A 21,119-nucleotide genomic window follows, 5' to 3' on the forward strand; every position below is an offset into this window, starting at 1 on the left:
AACCCTTTGCTTGGTTGCATGTTTTGGGGGAGGAAGAGTGAAATGCAAGGAGGAAAAGGATTATCTTTATATACAAGATACTATCATATTTTCTTTTTTTCTCCTCTCAGAATAAATTGCAAGGTCTGGTGTTTGATATTGTAACAAAGCAAGCATTTGACATCACCATTATGGTTCTCATCTGTCTTAACATGGTCACCATGATGATCGAAACAGATGACCAAGGTCAACTTATGCAAGACATTTTATACTGGATTAACTTGGTCTTTGTTGTCCTTTTCACTGGAGAATGTGTCCTCAAAATGTTCTCGCTCCGTTGTTACTACTTCACTATTGGATGGAATATTTTTGATTTTGTGGTTGTTATTCTTTCAATAATAGGTAAGAAATTCTTATATTCAAAATGAAGTATAGTAAGACATATTAACTGCTTTATCTCTGTCTAGTTTTGCAGGTTAAAGGAAATGCTAAATTTTAGTTTTAATTTTTCCTCATTATTTAGGAAATGAAAGGCATGCTTTAGAGTAGTAACTTCTTAAATAATGCTATATCAATTCTACTACTCTATATCATTTTTCTAAGAGCGCTGGGAAAAAAAAAAGCTAAAATTACTGGTTACCATCCACTAATTTCACAGGCAGAGTTATTCTTTGTTTATACTTCGTCATGGAAAATGTGATCTATTTAAAAACGTTAACCTTATTTTTATTATTATTTTTATGTTTCACAGGTATGTTTCTAGCTGACGTGATTGAAAAGCACTTTGTGTCCCCTACTTTGTTCAGAGTTGTACGACTTGCCAGAATTGGTCGAATCCTGCGTCTCATTAAAGGCGCTAAGGGAATCCGCACTCTGCTTTTTGCTTTGATGATGTCTCTCCCTGCTTTGTTCAACATCGGTCTGCTACTGTTCCTGGTCATGTTTATCTATGCGATATTTGGCATGTCCAACTTTGCCTATGTTAAGAAGGAAGCTGGTATAGATGACATGTTCAACTTTGAAACGTTTCCCAACAGCATGATCTGCCTATTTCAAATTACCACATCTGCTGGCTGGGATGCTTTGCTAGCCCCAATTCTTAACAGTGGGGAGCCAGACTGTAACCCTAACATAACTCATCCAGGGAGTTCTGTGAAAGGCGACTGTGGTAACCCTTCTGTTGGGATTTTCTTCTTTGTCAGCTACATTATCATATCATTTCTGGTAGTGGTGAACATGTACATCGCTGTGATTTTGGAGAACTTTGGTGTTGCTACTGAAGAAAGTGCTGAGCCCTTGAGTGAGGATGACTTTGAGATGTTCTACGAAGTCTGGGAGAAGTTTGATCCCGATGCATCACAATTCATAGAATATAGCAAATTGTCTGATTTTGCAGCTTGTCTGGATCCTCCTCTTAATATACCAAAGCCAAACATAATTCAGCTCATTGCAATGGATCTACCTATGGTAAGTGGTGACAGAATTCACTGCCTTGACATCTTGTTTGCTTTCACAAAGCGTGTTTTGGGAGAAAGTGATGAGATGGATGCCCTCAGAATACAGATGGAAGATAAGTTTATGGCAGCCAATCCTTCAAAAGTCTCCTATGAACCAATTACAACCACTTTAAAACGAAAACAGGAGGAAGTGTCTGCTACTATCATTCAGCGTGCTTATAGACGTTATCTTTTAAGACAGTCAGTAAAGAAACTTTCATTTATGTATCGGAAAGATGAGGTTGATCTACTTATCAAAAACGATATGAGTATTGGTAAGCTAAGTGAAAACTCGCCTCCAGAGAAAATGAATATGTCTGCATCCACCACATCTCCTCCTTCTTATGACAGTGTAACAAAACCAGAAAAAGAAAAATATGAAGATGACAAATCAGAAAAAGAAGACAAGAGGAAAGACAGAAAAGGAAATAAAAAGTAAAAGACATAAAGAGGTTGTACATGATGAATGTTCACAAGCCTGACAAGATTATGGTTTTATCAATAGCACTCTTACTGGAGCATTATGCCAAAATTGCAAGTTTTTACATGTTAACCCACTGCTACAGTTAGCATTTGTACCAAGACAATGACCCTTCACTAGCAAACTCTCAGTTTGTAACAGGGAAACAACCTTGCTAGAACAACAGGTTTTGTTGTTGGCTGGCACTAATGGAGAGAAGACACAAAATTTCTACTCGAACTTTAGAAACCCTTAATAGAATGCAAAACTACTTGTCCTAATAAGTCTCTGTTTTTGTGGAATAAGGGTATCCACTGTGTACTTTTCAGATCCTGTTTATGTTCTATATGTGTCAGGGTTTTTTTGTGATTTCTTTTGCTTTCATTCACATGCTAATATTTGTAATTCTGCTGTGCTGAGGAAAAAGCTAAATACTCTTGCAGGGGAACACAAATGTCATCATTATGTATCCCTAACATCGTAATGTGAACATAGTTCTCTTCAAGCCGCTTCTAAAGGCAGAAAAACAAGATTCCAGATTATCGAAGCTCAGAATCTGGACCAAATCAGCAGCACGTGATAAAAAGAACAGAGTATAGAAAACAAAACTAGGGAAGAATTTTCACTGAAAAGAGGTTGGTAGTTTAGTCGTTTGCTTTTAATAGACTTATGTGCAATTCTTAAGTTATTATACTGTCCATTTCAGATACAGTGGTTTAAATAAATGATGCTACACACACAACTCCTGTTTGGAAAAATATGAAGCTATGAAAAAAAATCCTTTCAGGGTCTGAGATATTTTGTAGTTCCTGAAAGATTTAAACAGTTCTTTTCACAGAACAGCTACAAATGCCAAATTGTGCCTACAGGAAATAACTGAAATTAAGATGTGTTATTTTCTTTCTGTTTTTAACTGTAGACCTTTGAGTTTAATGAGAAAATTCTGAACTTCCTTCTAAAGTCTGTTTCTACACTTCTTATTTCACATGAATATATCCCACTTAGAACAATGATCAAAACTACATGTATAAATGACAGCAAAGTATCTTTTGGGACAAATCCTGCCTAAACCTATACTTCAATCTTCAATTTCCATACTGAGGAAGGATAGGTCATGCCAGAGACACAAAATAGGTATGTCAGAGGTGGTTTTGACCCTCACATGACTCATTAGGTTTCCCACATATGTAATGAAATCTTCTATAGAAAGCTGAGATAACTAGAAGGATGTACTTATATCAGCTTTGTCCTGCGTTGCGGTTTAGATGACAGTATATATGTAAGTAAAATATAATTTATTATTTAATCAGTTGCTTTACACGGTGGTACCTGTTTGAACAAAGAGATAATGACCTAAGTACTATATTTATTGTATCAAATACATACCTTAATAACTATAGTTTATAAAATTTCAATAGATAATATGATATATTCAGCAATATTCCACATAATTGGGAGGCTTTAACTGATGCATGCTTGCTGTTACGATCCTACAGCTGTTAAATTCTAAGATGGAAAGACATGTGAGTGGTGAAAAGAAAAAACTGTTTGAGACCATCATTCCTCATATGAGTAAGCAGTAGTTTGCTGCTATTATAGATTTAATTTTGTTTGAGTTTTGTAATCTGCAAATACATCGTAAATAACTAGACTACACAGGACAAATATATTGCTTAAAATGTGGGCTAGAAAAAAACTTTTATAATATGTATCTATTGATCTATTCTTGTTATTTTGAAAATGATTTTATTTTATAACATTTTATACTTATAAGAAACTACACATACCTTCTTGTTGTTAGTAAGGTAGTAAGATAAAATGAGAATTGGTAATTGCAAGTTTATGCTAATTATATTAAACATACTTTATTAAGGAATAATTTTAGCAAAAATGGACGCTGCAGTTCTTTTTCTGATCAGTAGGTAGGTTTTTTATGTGAAACAAGATAAGCAGGTTTCTTTTGAAATTATAAACCTTTCTGTCAATTTTCAGGGTAATCTTAGTCATAGATTTCCAGTATTAGTCTCACACTGTCAACTTTTCTTGTCGATTCATACTGCAGTAGAAGCACTTCAGATATAATTCATTATTCAAAATCATTATTAAATGAATAGTAAACTTGTGCAATAGACAGTGGAATACCTTGCATTTCTTATTAAAGAGCTAGAGTATAGATTGGCTCCTGCTTTTATATAAAACTATTGGCTCATAGCATACTGATGAACTGCATGCAGAAAGTTGTTTCACCAAAACTAACTACATTGCTAAGAACCCAAAAGAATAAACATAACCTTTTTATGTACTTGGTTTAGTCTTTGTGGTTTTATTGTATGAAGCATATACAGATTAACAAGTAATGGCTGGTAAAATTAAGGGGGAACCACTTTAGCAGTGAAACAATGTGTTTTAGATGTGTAGATCACATGTTGCTTTAAAATGATCATCTTGTCACCATCTAGATGAAATGACATGCTTATGTTGTTGTGACCAGAGAATTTTTCAAGAACTCAGAAAATATTTGCATTCCAACTACTTGGCTTTCTGTCAGATTTTTGAGTTGCCTGGGAAGAGCTCCAGTGGTGTTCTCTGGTGGACAGGTCTAATGGAGGCTGTCTCCACATTCTTGCTGAGCAGTGGATCCGGTAGGCACGCTGGGGTGGGTGGTCTGGGATCTGTCACCAAAATAGCCCCACGGGCAGGTAACACAGTCAGTTTAATGCCATTTCCCCTCAAGAAACCCATCATTGTCAAGGTATGGGAAAAAGACCAGTAAGCAGTCTTAATGGCCGCTCCACAGCTGTCTACAGGCAACTGATACCTTTGCAGAGTCAACAGGCATGGTTCCTGGCTAGAGATTTCTGTATACAGGTGGCAGGCTGTGGGCAGGTGGACCTATGCATAGACTAATTAATGCGGTTTTTTTCTACCTTCATTTCTGTTGTGAAGCATAGTTGCTGTATACTTGGGCCAACGTAGCTAACAGGAAAAAAAACCTTCCAAGTGTGCTGTGCCTTGAAGGACAATGGGTATGTTTTCGGTAACCACATCTGATTTTACAACTTCTTTTTTCTTTTTAATCCCGCAGTGTTGTTATTTTAATATCTTGGCTGCTAACAGTAATCACATAGACGAATAATGTAAATGCTTTAAAAAAATCTTGGTCATACTTTTGAGCTGCTTTTAAAAGAACAAAGTCAGTGCTAGATTGTTACGTAGTTAAAAATTCTATTTGGAATAAGCATGAAATCTGTATGTAATAATTTTTCTATGAAGTTGGTAGCGTGTAGATGAGGTAATTTATAAAATCATGTTATCCTGTAACATTTCTGTTCTTGTTAAAGTTATTTTTATTGAAGCCGTAATCCAACTGAAGTCACTCTCCATATTTTTTTTTTTAACTCCAATTCTGAACCTTTTGGTCCTTTGCAAATATATTTGCCGATTTCAGGTGTATGTATTTGAATGAACTTTTATCCTTTTATATATCTTTGAAATTATTCCAGTATACCTGGAAATTATTTGCCTTCATGGAACACATAGTTGATTTGTAGTCTTCCTCCTTAACTTGCAGGTATAAGATTTATTCATGTCGTAATGTTGATATAAGATGTTTCAGTGTAATGGATTGACTGTGTATCAGTATTCAAAGCATTAAGCAGAATTCTTAGAACAGGAGGATAATGTACTCTCTTACTGTCCTAGTTCACAGTGAATGAAAAATTAATAAGAAAGGCTCCCTTAAAATTTTGTCAGAAACAAGTCTCCATAACTCTGTCTTTTGCCCACTCAAGAATGTAAGTGTATTTTATTTTACGAAGGTGCCATCACCACCCCATCCCACCCACTATATTAGGACATAAAAGGGGAATTTTTCCGGTTATTTAAAAGTCTTATCCTTGCTCAACTTCATAACAAAGCTCGGTTTCACTTCTAAGGACAAGACTTCTGCATCCTGCATCTGGGACTACTTGCATTGTAAAAAATACAGGAGGGAAAAGATGGTGTGGGGAAGAGACAGGATATCGGAGTAGCTTGTTAGTGCTGGGCACCTCCAGCAAAGGGTGCCAGCTGCAGTCACAGGGGCAGCTCAGGGCTTTCCAGAAAACTTAGAGGTTTCATACTAGTTTGTTGGGTTTTTTGTTGTGTTGGTTTTTTTTTTCTAGTGACCTAATGAAACTACAGCTTGATAATTTGGCTTGTTGTGTAAAGATAGCTTGGTTGGTAATACTTCTGAGGCTGGACCACAGGGTTTGGATTTGGGTTCTGCACCCCACAGGGTGCATGGCCCCATATCCAGAGGTGACACCATGCTCTTTAAGGACTGCTACCTTTACTGGGCTTGCTAAAATATAGCTGGAGGGTGCTGATGCACTGGGGAATTGACAGATAGCTTTAGCATTACTTTTATTAATAGGCATTACCCATTTAATTCCACGGTGCATCTATGAAACTGCCCTAGCCTTCTGAAAGAATCACATAGGAAAGTATGAGTCTCATTTTTGTGGTAAACAGTCATAAATAACATGAAGTGTTATTAAACCTGCAACCTTTTTTGATGTAGAAAGTTGTTACGATTCTCATTCTGTTGTATATACTCAGAAAGGCTTCATCTAGCTTTATAATGCATTACGAGAAATAAACTAAAATATCTGCAGCGTAGGAATATTTAATGGCTCACAAACCTCTGCATTAGCAACATCATTTTCGCTGGGGGATGGTGCCCTTCTATTCTCTGGGCAGGGCTAGGCTTTGTCTTTGTGATAGAGCATGCAGCCTCTGTTACTTAGCATATTTTATTTTTCCTTGATGATGAGTGGGAGCTGTGGCACAGCGAAACAGACATAGCCTAGTGCTTGCCTGAAAAAAAAAAATAACTGCAGTGTAACCCAAGCAAAGTAAACTGCGGCACATTCTCATCCCTCTAGAGAGGGAAAATTGCATGCGTGATCTCAGCTGCAAGAAAAGCTTTTGATGAAGATAAGGAATGACACTTAATAAACAATTTATAACGATCAAAACCAGCAGTGCCAGACATGCTCTGCACTTGCATTTTCTATTGTCTTAAAAGCATGTTACTTTCTGTTCAGCTGCAATCTTGATAATAATCTTTGTACAATCTGACAGCTGATTAAAAAAATGCACAAAATGTTTTTCAGAAAATGTATATCTGAAACAGATTGTAATAAGCTGTTTTCATTTTCAAAATAGTGAGTATCTGTAACATTCATGTTCAAAAATGGTCAGAGAATTATATGCTGTGTTGCTATTTGCAGTATTGCTTTATAAAAATGTCATGCTTGCGGATACCATAGCAACCCCTGTCATGCGGTACTTCTTGATTGCCAAACTTTATGCCCATATTCTGCACCAATACTTGCGTTAATATCTCTACATAATGTTTAGTAAATACTGCATCTTCATCCAACACATAAGGCAAACTGGACTAAGCCAGAGCTGATCACGTTTAGGGTCTCAGGCAGACAAATAATAAAATACTCTCCAATAATAGGCATTGTGAATGCCTGTAACCCTTCCCTTGTCCTAACTTCTTGATGGTTGTCAAATGTGATGTATAAAGGTTCATGCAGCACTGCTGCAAAGACTAGATGGGCAGACAAATGTAGGCTCCTTATAGCCTTTATCTGGAACTGCATCTATATCAAAGAAAAGACTTATATCGGGAGTGATGCACAAGAGCACTGTGAACCTACCAGATTTATTGCTTTTGCAATTCACTTGAAAAGCATTTACTTGAAATTTCATTTATCTGGCATGCAGCAACAATATTATAGATATTTTTTTTTCTACTTTTGCATGAAAGCTAAAAGAAAAGGGAGTATCACTTGGTACCTACTCACACCCCAGCACCTCATTCCCTGTTCCACTATCAACTCCCTTGCACGACATGAAGATTTCACCTGACAGTTCAGACTGAAGTGATATGAATGAACTCATTTTAAAAATATATGATGAGTTAAAGTAAAATCTTTTTCCCCTCTGAAGGACAGGGAAAGGTTGAGTTTGCAGGCCTTCCTAGACTTGTCAGTAAGATATTATCCAAAAAAACTCTTGTGTAATTCCTTAGCATTTAAAAATCTCTGGGCTGTTAAACAGACTGAAACTGAAAGATTTTACTTAAATCAAACCCATACTGACTTCACTGTTTTCCAGATATGGATTTCCTAAAAGATAAATATTTCTATTTTTTCTCTTCTGGCTCTATAGTCTACATAAAATGACTTAGACTTTACCTTATTTTGCTTCCTTATTTTGCTATTACCTTATATTGCTTCCTTATTGCCTTATCTAAGGAAGAGTACAATACGTGCCTTTAAAAGTAGAGTATTGGGGAAGGACATAAATTTTACTCAAGATGTCTTTGCCAAACAACCACCAGCAATATATGCCATTACTGCTCATCTTTGATGTAAAAACTTATAAAAGCGGTTACAGATTTAGCATTTTTTTTCATTAAAGATAAATAAGATTTATAATCTCAAGGGAAATCATGCAGGCAGAAGATTTTTAAAAAAGTGATGAGTATGTTGTTAGATGTGCATCTAAGAGCCAAGGCTCTGAAAAGTTATTTGTATATAAAACTGTAACAATACATAAACCCTGAGGTTCAAGGTACTAGAATGAAGCCATGTGTGTGCAGAAATGGTCAGGAAGGGTTTCAGACTCCAATAGCTAATATAAGTGTCTCTCTAATTACAAAAAGTCCTGAAAAACTTTTTTGTGGTATTTTGTTCTGCACCTAAAGTTAAACACAAGTTGCTACAATTAGTTTGTTTAACATAGTGTGATGATTAATGTTCATAAATGTGAGGATATTGCTTTTTCTGTTCATAATTGGAATTATTGGAAGACAACAAGTGACACATAGGAAAAGCTGGCTGTTAGAAATGGCATAATTTTTGTGGAATAGGACAAGTATTAATAATATTTAGTGGATCTTTCTGTATGAAAAGTACGTAAATATACCCTTTTAACTGCTATGAAGTCCATTGGCAATTAGGCAGGAATAAATTAGCCTCCACCTGAGCTACCAAGGTTAGATTGCTATGTCGTTGTCAGAGAAGATAACAATAATACTATGCCTATTCTGTGAGTAACTAATTGAAATTTTAAAACAAATATTATGTGGCAGTTTTCAATAAAGGGAATATGTATTGGTTTTAGCTTACCAACATTACTGTAAAATAAAAATAACCCACTTTAAAGCTTTTCTTGTACTAAGGCATCCTATTCTTGTGTATAAGATGTGGGTTTCTTCAACATTATAAATCATTAAAATCCATAGGTTTGCTGCATAAAATATGGCATCTCTAATAGCCTGATTTCAGTGTACTTTATTTGTTGTCAGTTCTTTGACAATATGAAGAAGAAATGAAAGCAATTACTTCAGACCCAGTGTTTTAGAACTGCCTCTTGCTAAAATAAATAGGCAATTTAGGTGTGCAGGAGATGTACTGTGCTTTTTCTAATATTGATGGTTGTCACTGTTATTCTTTCAAAAAAAAACAGTGATTGGGATGTTTTCAAAAGTAAAATTCCTTAGATAAGGGATTTCTTTTTTTTTTTATCAGTGACTTTACAAAATCTTTACCAGTAACTTTTTAGGGGATAGAGTTATGTGCCACATACTGGACAGAGGTGTTTGTTGTTTTAAATATGTTTCTAAATCTGCTAATGTTTGGTTTGATAATGTTTGTTGAATATTCAAATATTTCAGCTTGCACCAACAGTTGATTTTGACATTATTCTGCCCACCATGGTTAAGACTAAGGCAATTTGTGTCTTGTCATCACATTAGCTAGATACTGGATTATGCATTCAGCTTGGTTCTACTGTCTTGCCTAGTTTCCTCAGTTCTACCTTTTATCATTTACAGTGATCACATATGTACTGGAAATGTCTGAATGTTTAAAACCAGATTCCTCTGGAGCCAGGGAAGCCAGGTCTAAGATTTGGTTAGGAAGCTCAAAAGTGTCAACTATACTGAGATATTTTTGATGTCTGTGCATTCATAACAAATGTAGAAAAAGATTGTTATATTTGTTACAGTGCTCTTAGGTAGTTTTAAAGTCCAGGGTTTATATAAGATGCATTAACACAGCTGCTAGACAGTGAATGGAAAACAGAGAAATTAGGGTTAATTCTTACCACATAGATGAATTTTCCTGAAGTTGAGTGATTTAGGAAGAAAATGTTATTCCTTGCATATTATCAATGCAAAATTATTCTCGTATTTTACATACTCATATCAAATTATTTTTCAAGTATCGCTGTTTCCTTCCTTCAAATGTAGTGTATTAATCTTGAATCTCTTGATTCAGTATGAATATAGTATGAGCAATACTGACAGCCATAACTTTTATAAAGCTGGTTATCACACAATCAGAGTTTCACTTAAGTGGCTTTCTCTTTTCCTTCTTAAAATTCTTGAGAACTCTTTGGGGAGTAAGATTTGGTGCTGATGATTCATTGCAACTGATTTTTGTTTCAGTAGCGCTTCTGATAGATGACGTCTCTGAAAGTGTCTCACCCTTACTAACTGTCAAATAAAAGGTCAAAACTAGCCCATATTTTCACAAACGCATTTAACTGCTGTGCGCTGGCAGTGTAAGTGAAAGAAGAATCCCTGCCCTTCCCTCTCCCTTTGATTAGCACAACCATTTGAGTTGCTCTACAACAGACTACATTAGAGAACTAAAATCTCAGTGAGAACAGAAAGAGTTTATCTTTGACCTGTCATTTCCTATTAAATTCACTATATGGCCATACAAATGCCAGTGGTAGACAGATGGGAGCTGGACAGAAGAAAGCAATGCCCTTTTGTACTAGTGGGGTATTTGTAAAACAGTGGCTGTGGATATCGCTTGGTGATCCTTCAAGCAAAAGCTTTGATGTTTTCCTTCCCTCTTAGAAGAGAAATAAAATTACAAAGTAAACAAGAATGCATCTATATTATCAGAATTAAAAATCAGGATTCAGACCCCACGGCACCCTATGTCAAAATGGCAACATAGGTCAGTTTTCAATACACTATAACCTTGGCATAGTCTGTTCTTAAAAACAAGTAATTTGTTAACTAGAATTACTAATTTTTCATGTTTGTAATAGAATGAAAGTTCCATTTTTTTTCTCCACTGAGCTTCACTTTGTTTATTAGCCATTTTGCCCAAATAACATGTTGTTGTATCAACAAGTATTCATAGAACCATAGAATCATTAAGGTTGGAAAAGACCTCTAAAATCATCCCGTCCAACTCTCAAATTCATCAAAATCCTCAGATTTCTTTAAAATTCTCAAAATGCTATTTGGTTTGAAATTGGTATACAATTAATTTATTTTGAGATCTTTTATTTGAAATGGTACTCAGTTGCCAGTTAAATCCACTGGGAGAAACTCAATGGGCTCCAGAGGTAGCTGCCTCTTAAAGCAATGAGGGGCTGCTCATCAGCAGAATTTTGCCAAGATGCAAAGCAGCAACTTCCACTGAGTCCACAGCTCAGCAGAGGCACGAAGTTAAGTATCACTAGTTATTCTGCCTCTAATGATTCTGTGATTCCCAGGAGCGTGAGTACAGTATAATAGTCAAATTCCAGCCCCATGCTACCTTTGACTCTATGCAAATGTTTGCTGACTTGTCAGATTAATGTCAACTAATATGGTGTGTGGTTATATCTTTCTGCAGTATAAACTGATGCTCATTAAAAACAAACCACAAAGTTTATGGAAACTTGGGAACACCACCGTTATTTTTAGAACTTCGATGCTTTATGACTACTGAACAACTTGTCTGTGGACATCTAGTATTTGGGTTTTTTCAGTTTATTATTTAACTATCTATTCCTGTTGAGAAGATTATTTTAAAAACACACGATTGTCTTGTACAATATTGCTATGAGCTATGTCAGCTGTATAGATATGTTCCCTTGTAACAACTCATTTGTTCTTCTGTAAATTTAATCCAAATGGCTAAAGTATTTTCAGGAGTAGCCTTTGCTTATATAACTTTATTTTCCGTGCTTTCTGCTGCAGCTAGTGTATACCTAAAAGTCTTCATGCAAAATTTCTTATTTGTGTCTTCCAATTATTTTCTTTTCAGTACTAGAAATATATTATTATTATTAGTTTTGTCTACCCAGAAAACTACTTTCTTGTTCTTTTCTTTCAGCTTCTTAGTAACAGTAATCCCTATATTTGTCACCTCCAAAAGTAGACTACTGCATGTGTAGCTACTGATTTATCAGCCAGTCATTTTCTCTACCCATAAGAGAAATAAAAACTCTGTAGCCAATCAACTTCACTTACTTCTGAGTGATGATTTTTAAATTTGGATCCTTTATAACCGTTCATGGGAGTTACCTTTCCTTACCCAGTCTTGCCAAAAATAATTAGACAAAAGCATGACAACAATGCAATTCATAAATAATATCTAGTGCCACCTCTTAAGAATGTTTGCATTCTGATTATTCCAGTTTCCAAAACCAATGGGTTTTGACAATGAATGTTTAGAGGGACAAAGAGGTGGATAGAGACAACGCAGATTACTTCAATTTTAGAAGAGGACTTTGCTCCTGTCCCAAGCAGAGGAATTTCATTTGTTACTCAGTTGCAGTATATTGCAACTTTATTTTTGTCTGACATGAAAATATACTTTGACAGAGGATCATGAGATGACAGTAGTGTGATTGGGTTAAGATAGAGGCAGTGGCACAGTGATGCAGGAGGAGAACCCACCACTGTGGCTGAGCTACAAGATGTCTGCGAGCAACTACCGTAGACAATTGAGGTGATAACTTTTATATCTGGTAGCTGTTAAAAATCAAGGGACAGGGATGTTGACTTTCATCTTTTGATTGAATCTCCCTGCATTATTTACTCCATGAAGATCTGTGAATTTTTAGACTCACATTAAAAAAAAAGGATTAGGTTGCATTTCAGTCTCTGTATTTTGAGTGTGCATAAGAAATGATAAGTGAAGAATTCATAGAATCTAGGGATTAATCAGATTATCTCTTCAGGATTTGCATAACATCGAAATGTGTCATGCATAGCTGGCTTTGCTATAGCCGTGTTTTCCAGGGATCATAACAGATTTTTTTAACGAGTTTTTATTCAATTAAAGATAAGTCTTTGAATTTCAGAGATCTTTTTATGAAGCAAAATCTCCATGACTTTTTTATTAAATAGGATGTGTACATGTTTATTACTATGCAGTTGATTTTTATTTTTTTTTAATTAGTCACTAATTGTTCCTAAGGTATTTAGAGTAAAAATTAGCGATTTGTGGTTTTTTAATCACTTCTTAATGTCTGACAGGACAGATAATATTATTAAAATGTAGTGTCCGAAGAGGTGCTTTTCTACTTAACACCTTGCCACCCTGCCTCTAATGGCTTTTTTATCATTTTTGGCCGCCTCTGCCTGCCAGCCTGAGTCATGCCATCTGGAAGCAGATTGTGCCTAAAGTGAACGCAAGGATTCCCAGATAGTGATTTTCTTTAAGTCAACCTGATAGAGTTATCCCACATTTGTGAGCAACTGTGAGAAATTCTCCCTCCCTCAAAATCCCTATCAATCATTAAATTTATGAAATTCAGCTTTTAGCACCAACAAAACTTTTGATAAAAAACATTCATAAATTTACTTCTTTCAGTAGCCATTGTTTTCGATAAGGATATATAAGCTATACATCTGAAAAGAATTTATTAAACTAATTCATATGCGTATTTATTACTTACAAATGCCTCTTAAACAAATAAGATAGTAAAAATATTTTTTCTTAGCTTTAAAGGATTTAAACAACATAGTACTCCACTACGACCGAATAGAATCATCCTCCCTTATCTTTGGGTGCTCTGCCAAGATTCCCAAGTATGGCAAAAAATTAGGCCAAAGACTTTAATTATATTTTAGCTGTGTATCTACGAATGCTAATAAAATGGAAAAATAACATGCTTGGATTCCAGGCTCAGTAAATACATGAAGATTTTGAGTGCTAAGGTAGAGCAGAACTGGATGAATTCTGCATCATGGTTGCTGAGCAGGGGGTTAAATTTCTGAAGCGGGAAGACAGCATCTCTGCAGCAGTTTGCAGATGTTGTTAGGACTGCAATCTTTTGTAGTTTGTGCTCTCAGAAAGCCAATGATTTTGCTGATTCCTTTTAAGAGAATATTGAGAAATTCAATGAATTCCTGGTTCCTTAGAGGGTTATGAGCATAAATGAACACTATGAAGACCAGATGCATGAACTGGCTAAAATATTGTCTTCTTCACTCTACAGATTCAGGAAAGCGTCTACGTTCTTATAACAAATCATAAAAGGACCTGCTAGTGCTATTGACTGCATTTGTAGGAACAGAGATCGGTAGTGACTCTTTAGCTTTTGTGGGTTTTGTTCCAAGTGTGGAATATAAACTGATCAAATAATTAACTTCAATATTAAAACAAATAATCAAACAAAAAAGCTGCTAATTCTCGCTGTGAGAATATTTTTGGGAGTAAACAGGTGCACAATGAAAATGGAATAGTGCCTGAATTTACTAGTTCAAGGTGAATGATAGACATTTGTGCATTACTTGCTTTTTGATTATTTTTTTTCAGGGCAAAATTAGAGAACTGATTGCACATCCCATCAAAGGAAATGCTAGTGTGAGTTAAGTTGAGAAACAGCTGAGAACGGTAGCAAAAAACCTGCAGGCTGAAGGCTGGTGTAACAAGGGACAGCTGGGAAAGTGGGAGAGTGGGTAGCAAGAGGTGAAACATGTTTTCTTAAAAAGCAGTGTTATGGCTATGTGCCTTCATCATTTGGTGACATAGTTAGACCTAAATTCACTTGTGCCATTTTTTGTCTGAACCCATTACACTCAAGAGTACACAGACATAGGGCAGGAGATCTGCAGGAGTTTGTTCCAGCCAGATTGATGCTTACTCTGTTTCAGCTCCAGCCCTGTCCTAGGCTCAATGCAAAAGTAGATGGGTACTTTTACCGAATGCTATCCTACTACTCCCATTTTTCCCATTATGTGGATTATGAAAAGGACAGTGTTATGATTTTGATGGCTGTAATAGAGATAAGCCTGATTTGCTGCTTATTAATTACAAAGCAACTGATGTGAAGGTGAACTTGTTGGTCTGTGAAATTATGTAGACAGAGGAAAAGAATTTCAGATGAAATCTTTTTTGGTTTTAAATTTTGCACAGAATGAAGAAATGTCTTCTGTCTCCTGAAATCCAGAGTTACTGGTAAGTACAACACTGAATGAAGTGCTCTTCTACTTTGTTCAGGTTTTCTTTAAAGAACTTTTCATACTAGTATTTTAAAAGGGAATTTCAAAGAGGATGGTTAGCTATTACCTAAGAATTTTACCTGCTCCTGGTTATACTAATCCTTCTTTCCTCAGCATTTCAGAAAATGACTAACTATTGACATGCTAACTAAACTAAAATTTATAGGGCAAAAAATGCAAACAAGTTACTTTTAACTTACTACGGAGCATAAATGATTATCTGGCAAACAGAAGTTCCTCTAATCCTACCTAACTTGCAGTATTTTTGGTGTACTTTATGAAACATCTATTTACTGGATTAGTGTAATTCCAATTAAAAATAAAGGATGATACCTCATTCCAGTGATTAATAATGAGATAATAACACCCACTTCTAGCTTTAGAATTTGAAGCCAGCAGTCTAAATCTCTCTATCATTTATGGGACTGTGAGTAGTTACCACTTGATGGTAATTCAGCAGTCTGTGAAATGCATTAGTGATTTGTGGGGCCATGTAAGCAAGCCTGCAATGCTGCTCTGCCTGTTCTCTATATAAATAGACAGGAAAACTCTCTAGAGATGTCAGTCTGGCACCTCTCACAAGCTTTGCATTTACTTACTATTTATTATTAATTGTTAAGTGCTTGCAGCACATTTGATATTGTAAAAAGTGCAAAGATACAGTCCCTGCCTGGAGCAACTTGCTTTAGAAGATAAGCAGAACCAACTCATTCTTTACTTTTGTGACAAATGCAGCTTTGTGTTTTGTTCAGATTCTCTAAAACTCAGAAAATATGGGCTTCAAGGCAGGTTACATAACATTTCTTTACTGACTTTCACATTACCCAGTTCAGAGTGAAACAACTGTCAGAGCGCACTTGGCTATTTGCAGTGTGACAGATTTCACTGTTCTGAACAATTGGTTCCAACTGCTGTTACTTGAGGTTCCAAACTGGTTTTGAAAGCTATCAAACTGCATGTTAATCTCCTCAGGAGAAGAAAGAATGTACCCCTGAATAGTAAGACAGACCCGAGTTGAGGCATAGTATTATTATTAAAGGCCTCTGTGTTTCCTTCTCCATAAGGCAGAAAGTTTTATTATTTTGCTGAGGGGAAACAAAGGAGGAGGAATTAATAGGTTAGGCAAAGGTAGCATTCTCTTGAAGAAAGAAAATATATACACTAACCTGCATATTACAAATAAAATAATTTGTGTTCTATTTATATGTTTTCCTCTCAAGGAGAAGGACACATTTGAATTTTTATGTCCACAGCTATACTTGTTCTGTCCTGTTGATTTCAGAATCCCAAGCATAGTTACCAGTTGGAAATAGAGTAAACATCTATCTGACTGGAACAAACTCCTGCAGATCTCCTGCCACATGTCTGTGCATCCAATTTTAAATTTAAGCATTCTGGATGCCATCTGAACACCATAAATGGAAAGCGAGAGGAGTGAGTTTTACTTTAGTTGTAATCTTTTAGGCAGAACACTGAAAGGCAATTAACATCTACAGAGTGCTGGTATGAAAATGTTTTGAAATCTTTAAAAGATGGCAATTTGTAAAACTAGGCCTAGGCCTCATTCCAACAGACAAATAGGTTTTTTAAATTCCACTGACATCTTCTCTAACCATTTTTGTGTATAAATAACTTTGGATATGATGGTCCATCAACCCAATTATTTTTTGTTTGCTGACTGAGATCTTGAATAACAAAAGGCTAAGATCTGCTGAAATTTCCTTTGTTCTGATGTTCAAATTACTAGAATATATATAATGCTTCAGTCTTCTTGAAAATAGAAATACAGATACCAGAAAGTTTTGAAAAGATGAAGAGGTTATTATTGTAAATAATGCACCATAATGTCTGCTTTCCTCTAGAGACTCCTCTGTACACACACGTATGCCTTTATTGCAGCTGCACAAAAAGTTTGGGTTTGTCATCAGTTCTTATTTCTTGCAAACAGGAGAGTTTCCATTCCCAGCACATCTCCTATGTTGTGTTATCTCAATATGACCTGGACAGGTCTTATCTCCAAATCATTTGAGCACAGGCAAGGAAACACCAAGGCATAAGGTCCTCAATTCCAGTGTTTCCATACTACAACATATGCCAGGAAATGAGGCTTTGTCATCCTGAACCGTAACATGTAAACACAGACCAACAGAGAAAGATCTAACTTGATGTTAGTACCTGTCAAATGAGAGAGAGAAAAAAAAACCAAAACACCCCAAAAATGTTTTTCAAAAGCTTATTATTTGATGATGCCCTCTAAAAAAAAAAAAAAAATAATTTGATCAATTTGGAGTGTCTGCTCTCAAGTATGTAAGGTGCCATTGTTAATGTAAGCAAGTAACCATATTTCATTCACTTTCATTACTGGAAATCATTGTGGTCTTTTTGGCCAGCTTGTAGAAAATGTTGCAGTATAACAATCTTTCTTGTAATGGTTTCAGACTTCAGGCTGCAAATGCAATCCAGAAAGCTCAATGCAGCAGTAACAGTAGGCAGCTTCAGACAGGTGCACACTAGCAATACCTCAATAAGCAGTTAATATTTCAATAGCAAACTCTTCAAAGCAGATGAAAACTTAGCCAGCCACCAGAAAAAGTCGTACATAGTTTTATGCAATGGCATTTTTAATAATAAACTCAGGAATTCTAACTTATCAAAACTAACACGCCTCTAAGGTTTAAATGTTAACATTTTCTACTTTATTATATACAGTGGTTTATTCAGTTCTGTATCCTGTTTTTTGAAAAAACTTCTTTATTGCAAGAATATGGTTTTTTCCCCACTGCTAAGTGTTTCAATAGGCCAGATAATGGTTTAAACTAAAAGCTTTATTATCTTTTTAAAGATCATAGTTTTGTTTTCTTTCACAAATTTAATCATTTGTTCTGCACTTTACTTGCAGGATTTTGATTGAAAATTATCTAAATGATCTTTGGTAATTATTTTTCTTGTTGTTATTACAAGCTTAAAATAGATTGCCACATTATATGTCTTCAATTATTTTAACTCCCTCATGTTTCTGTTCAATAAAAAAATAGGATCAATAGCTCTTGGCACACAATAGCCATGCAGAGCTCCTTGTCTCTGCAGGCACGAAATCCCAACCTATATAAACAATGAACTCTCTGCAGCACAAAAATCTGCACTAAGTTGCCTAGTATTCGCCATTCATCTCAAGACTGTGTGAATCCTCTTTCTCTAATAGTTATATATTTATAGCAGATAGACTGCAGACTTATTTGGGAATAGGAGGAAGCTATTCCCAGGAGCACACTGAAGGAATCTTGGAAATGTTCCATAAGTATAATGTATTCTATTGGCTATCATTATTTGAAGAAAATGGTTATTCTAAGACTTCAGGCTCCTGCTGACTATCAAGTATGCAAATGAAGGCAAACATTACTGGTGTATCCTAAATCGTTAGAGGAACTGTGATTTGTAGTGCGATGCCATCTAGGAAAGATTACCTTTTGTACAGCTTTGAGTAGTTTTGCAGTGTGGTTTTAGGCATTTTTGTGGCCCCTCTGGTTGTGTATTGGACTTGAGGAAATAAAAAAAACCAAAATTCACTGTCTACTGCTTATGGTGGCAATGCCCAAAACGTATAGTTTGCAAGTGTTTGTAACAGATCCAGGATGATACCTTTGCATATTTTTCCCAAAGTTATACAGATCAGAAAAGAACTCTTCTGTCCAAAAACCTTATTGTAATGAAAATCAAATTTTAAAAAATTGAAATATTAACAAAGTAGCAACATAAATACAACTGGAGCATCAGAGAATCATTTAACTCCATATTATCAAAAGTCATGTCTTAGCCATGCTATGACTTCTACAGGCCTGCTGCTGCTCCTTATTTCCTGTATCAGATCTCAGTTAAAATATTGCTAAAAGTACAGAAAATACCTTCCTACTAATGTCATCGTAAACTGCCACATTTCGCGTCTGGCAGTTGTACCATTCATAAGGGGTGGCATGCAGTGAGCACAGGCAGTGATGTGACCACCAAAAATTTGTCTCTATAAAGATATGTATTCAAGTTTCATTAAAGGAAAAGTCTTGAGACCCTCAAAGTATTTCATGAGAATTTTCAGTATTGTCCATGGGTAAAGATGTGTATTCACGCTTAGTATTCCCAACACTGACAGTAGTCTTTGTGACTTTTAAAAATAGATTGCATTTTACTGGAATGGCAGAAGAAAGAAAGATAAGCTATACGCTGTTAGCAGAAATGAGAAGAAAAGGAGAGAACAAGTACATAATTTTATCCTTAGTATACTGAATGCTGTCTTTTGACATATCAGGCACAGACATTTATTACTGTATGTCAAAAGTTGAAATAAATGAGATTAATCAGTGCAGGCTTGATAAAGAATAGTAATATTCCTTATTGTTAGCACAACTAAGAGCAAGCCTCAGAGAATGTGGCATTCAGAACACAGGAAGACTGCCAATCTTACTTCAAATTTATAAGCACTAGAAATGACATTTTCAAGAACTATTGATTAGTTACATGGATGTCAATTCCATCTAAAATAGTGAAGATTTTTGGACTTGAGCAACAAACAAATTAGAGACTAAAGTGGTAATTATGGAAATCGGCACAAAGATAAAACTTGTCAAATAATTCCTTTTTTTGACAAGATCATATACCTATTTAAAAAGGAAAATGTAGAAGCATATTTGGTGTGGGCTTTTTTAAGGGTCTAAATATCATGCATTCACTAAACACTTTTTTTGGAAGAAATAGAGAATATATTTGGTTGGCTACAACCTTGGTTACAACCTCTTTTCCCTTCATCTTAAAAAACTGTTTTCCTATTGCTAACAGGAACAGTTCTGCTTTAAGATTATTATAACCAAATTATGTCCTGTAGGGGTCATGAAAGAACTTGTCCATGATGCATAAATTAGTCAACTGTATTCTGTTTGTTCTTTTTTCTTTGAATTGCTTTGAGGCAGTATAGGTTAGTCACTGGGGATTAGATGGTTTTTGGAATATACCTGTAGTCTGAAGGACTGGTGGGAACAACACAGCTGTATCTTCCTCATGAACTCAGCTTTAAAGTGGTTGCTGGAATTGGGGGTGCAGTTCAGATCAGCAGAAAAATTTGTTCAAGTGTTTTTCCTTTCCTCTCTTCCACAGCACAGGATATATTGATATATTTTGCTTAGCAATCACTTCCTCACAGAGGCATTTGCAGCATTTCTTTCTCTTCATTCTGTGCCCTTTGTCACCCAATCATTTTATCTCTTCCTGATTTAAGTCAGACTAAATAAATCTTTGTTTCATTCGAGCAGTGACTAAGTTATAGCTAATGGAGTGAAGCTTGGATGAAGCGTTCTAGCCCATGAGGCCTTAAGTTCTATAAAATAATGCTGCTTATATTTTCAAACTTTTTTGCTTTAAATCGCTTCCCTATCCAAAACTGAGTAAAGACATCTGGGATTAGCATTAGTTTCTATATTGCTATTGGAAATGCTTGAGATTAGCTCTCAGCAAAGGCAAATTGTAACATATTGTTCCAGTTCTAAATTGACATGACTACACTAGCATGCTAACAGAAAGTGGGGCAGAGGCTCTAGAAGGAAAATATCAATATAACCGTGCAACCAATATCACAGTAACCCTGCTTAGGGTTAAGGTTAGGGGAGCAGCAAATATATAATTACTGTCCTCACATAAGTCCTATGTTAAAAAGGGAAAAATAAAAAAAAAAATTTACTTGATGCTGCTTTCTTAGTCTTGAAGGAGGGGATATGGAAAGTTCAGTGGAAAACCCACTCTTTCCAGGAAGCCAGTGAATCAAAATAGAAATCCCAGAGGAAGTTTCAAGACTGCAGAGGTGTTTATAGGCAGAAAGTCCTATTAAAGTTTCTATTTG

The 21,119-nt window shown here is 35.6% G+C and overlaps 1 protein-coding gene across 1 annotated transcript in view; it reads left to right on the forward strand.

Annotated features, from left to right (window-relative positions):
• Positions 1 to 4,237, forward strand: part of LOC138722703 (sodium channel protein type 2 subunit alpha-like) — a 90,964-nt gene extending 86,727 nt beyond the window's left edge. Inside the window, exons 26-27 of the mRNA XM_069861175.1 lie at positions 111 to 381; positions 731 to 4,237. Coding sequence (XP_069717276.1) covers positions 111 to 381; positions 731 to 1,914 — 1,455 coding nt within the window. The 3' untranslated portion in view covers positions 1,915 to 4,237. The remainder of the gene's footprint in view (positions 1 to 110; positions 382 to 730) is intronic.
• Positions 4,238 to 21,119: the final 16,882 nt, after the last annotated feature.

This window comes from Phaenicophaeus curvirostris, chromosome 7 (assembly GCF_032191515.1).
Source record: "Phaenicophaeus curvirostris isolate KB17595 chromosome 7, BPBGC_Pcur_1.0, whole genome shotgun sequence".
NCBI lineage: Eukaryota > Metazoa > Chordata > Aves > Cuculiformes > Cuculidae > Phaenicophaeus > Phaenicophaeus curvirostris.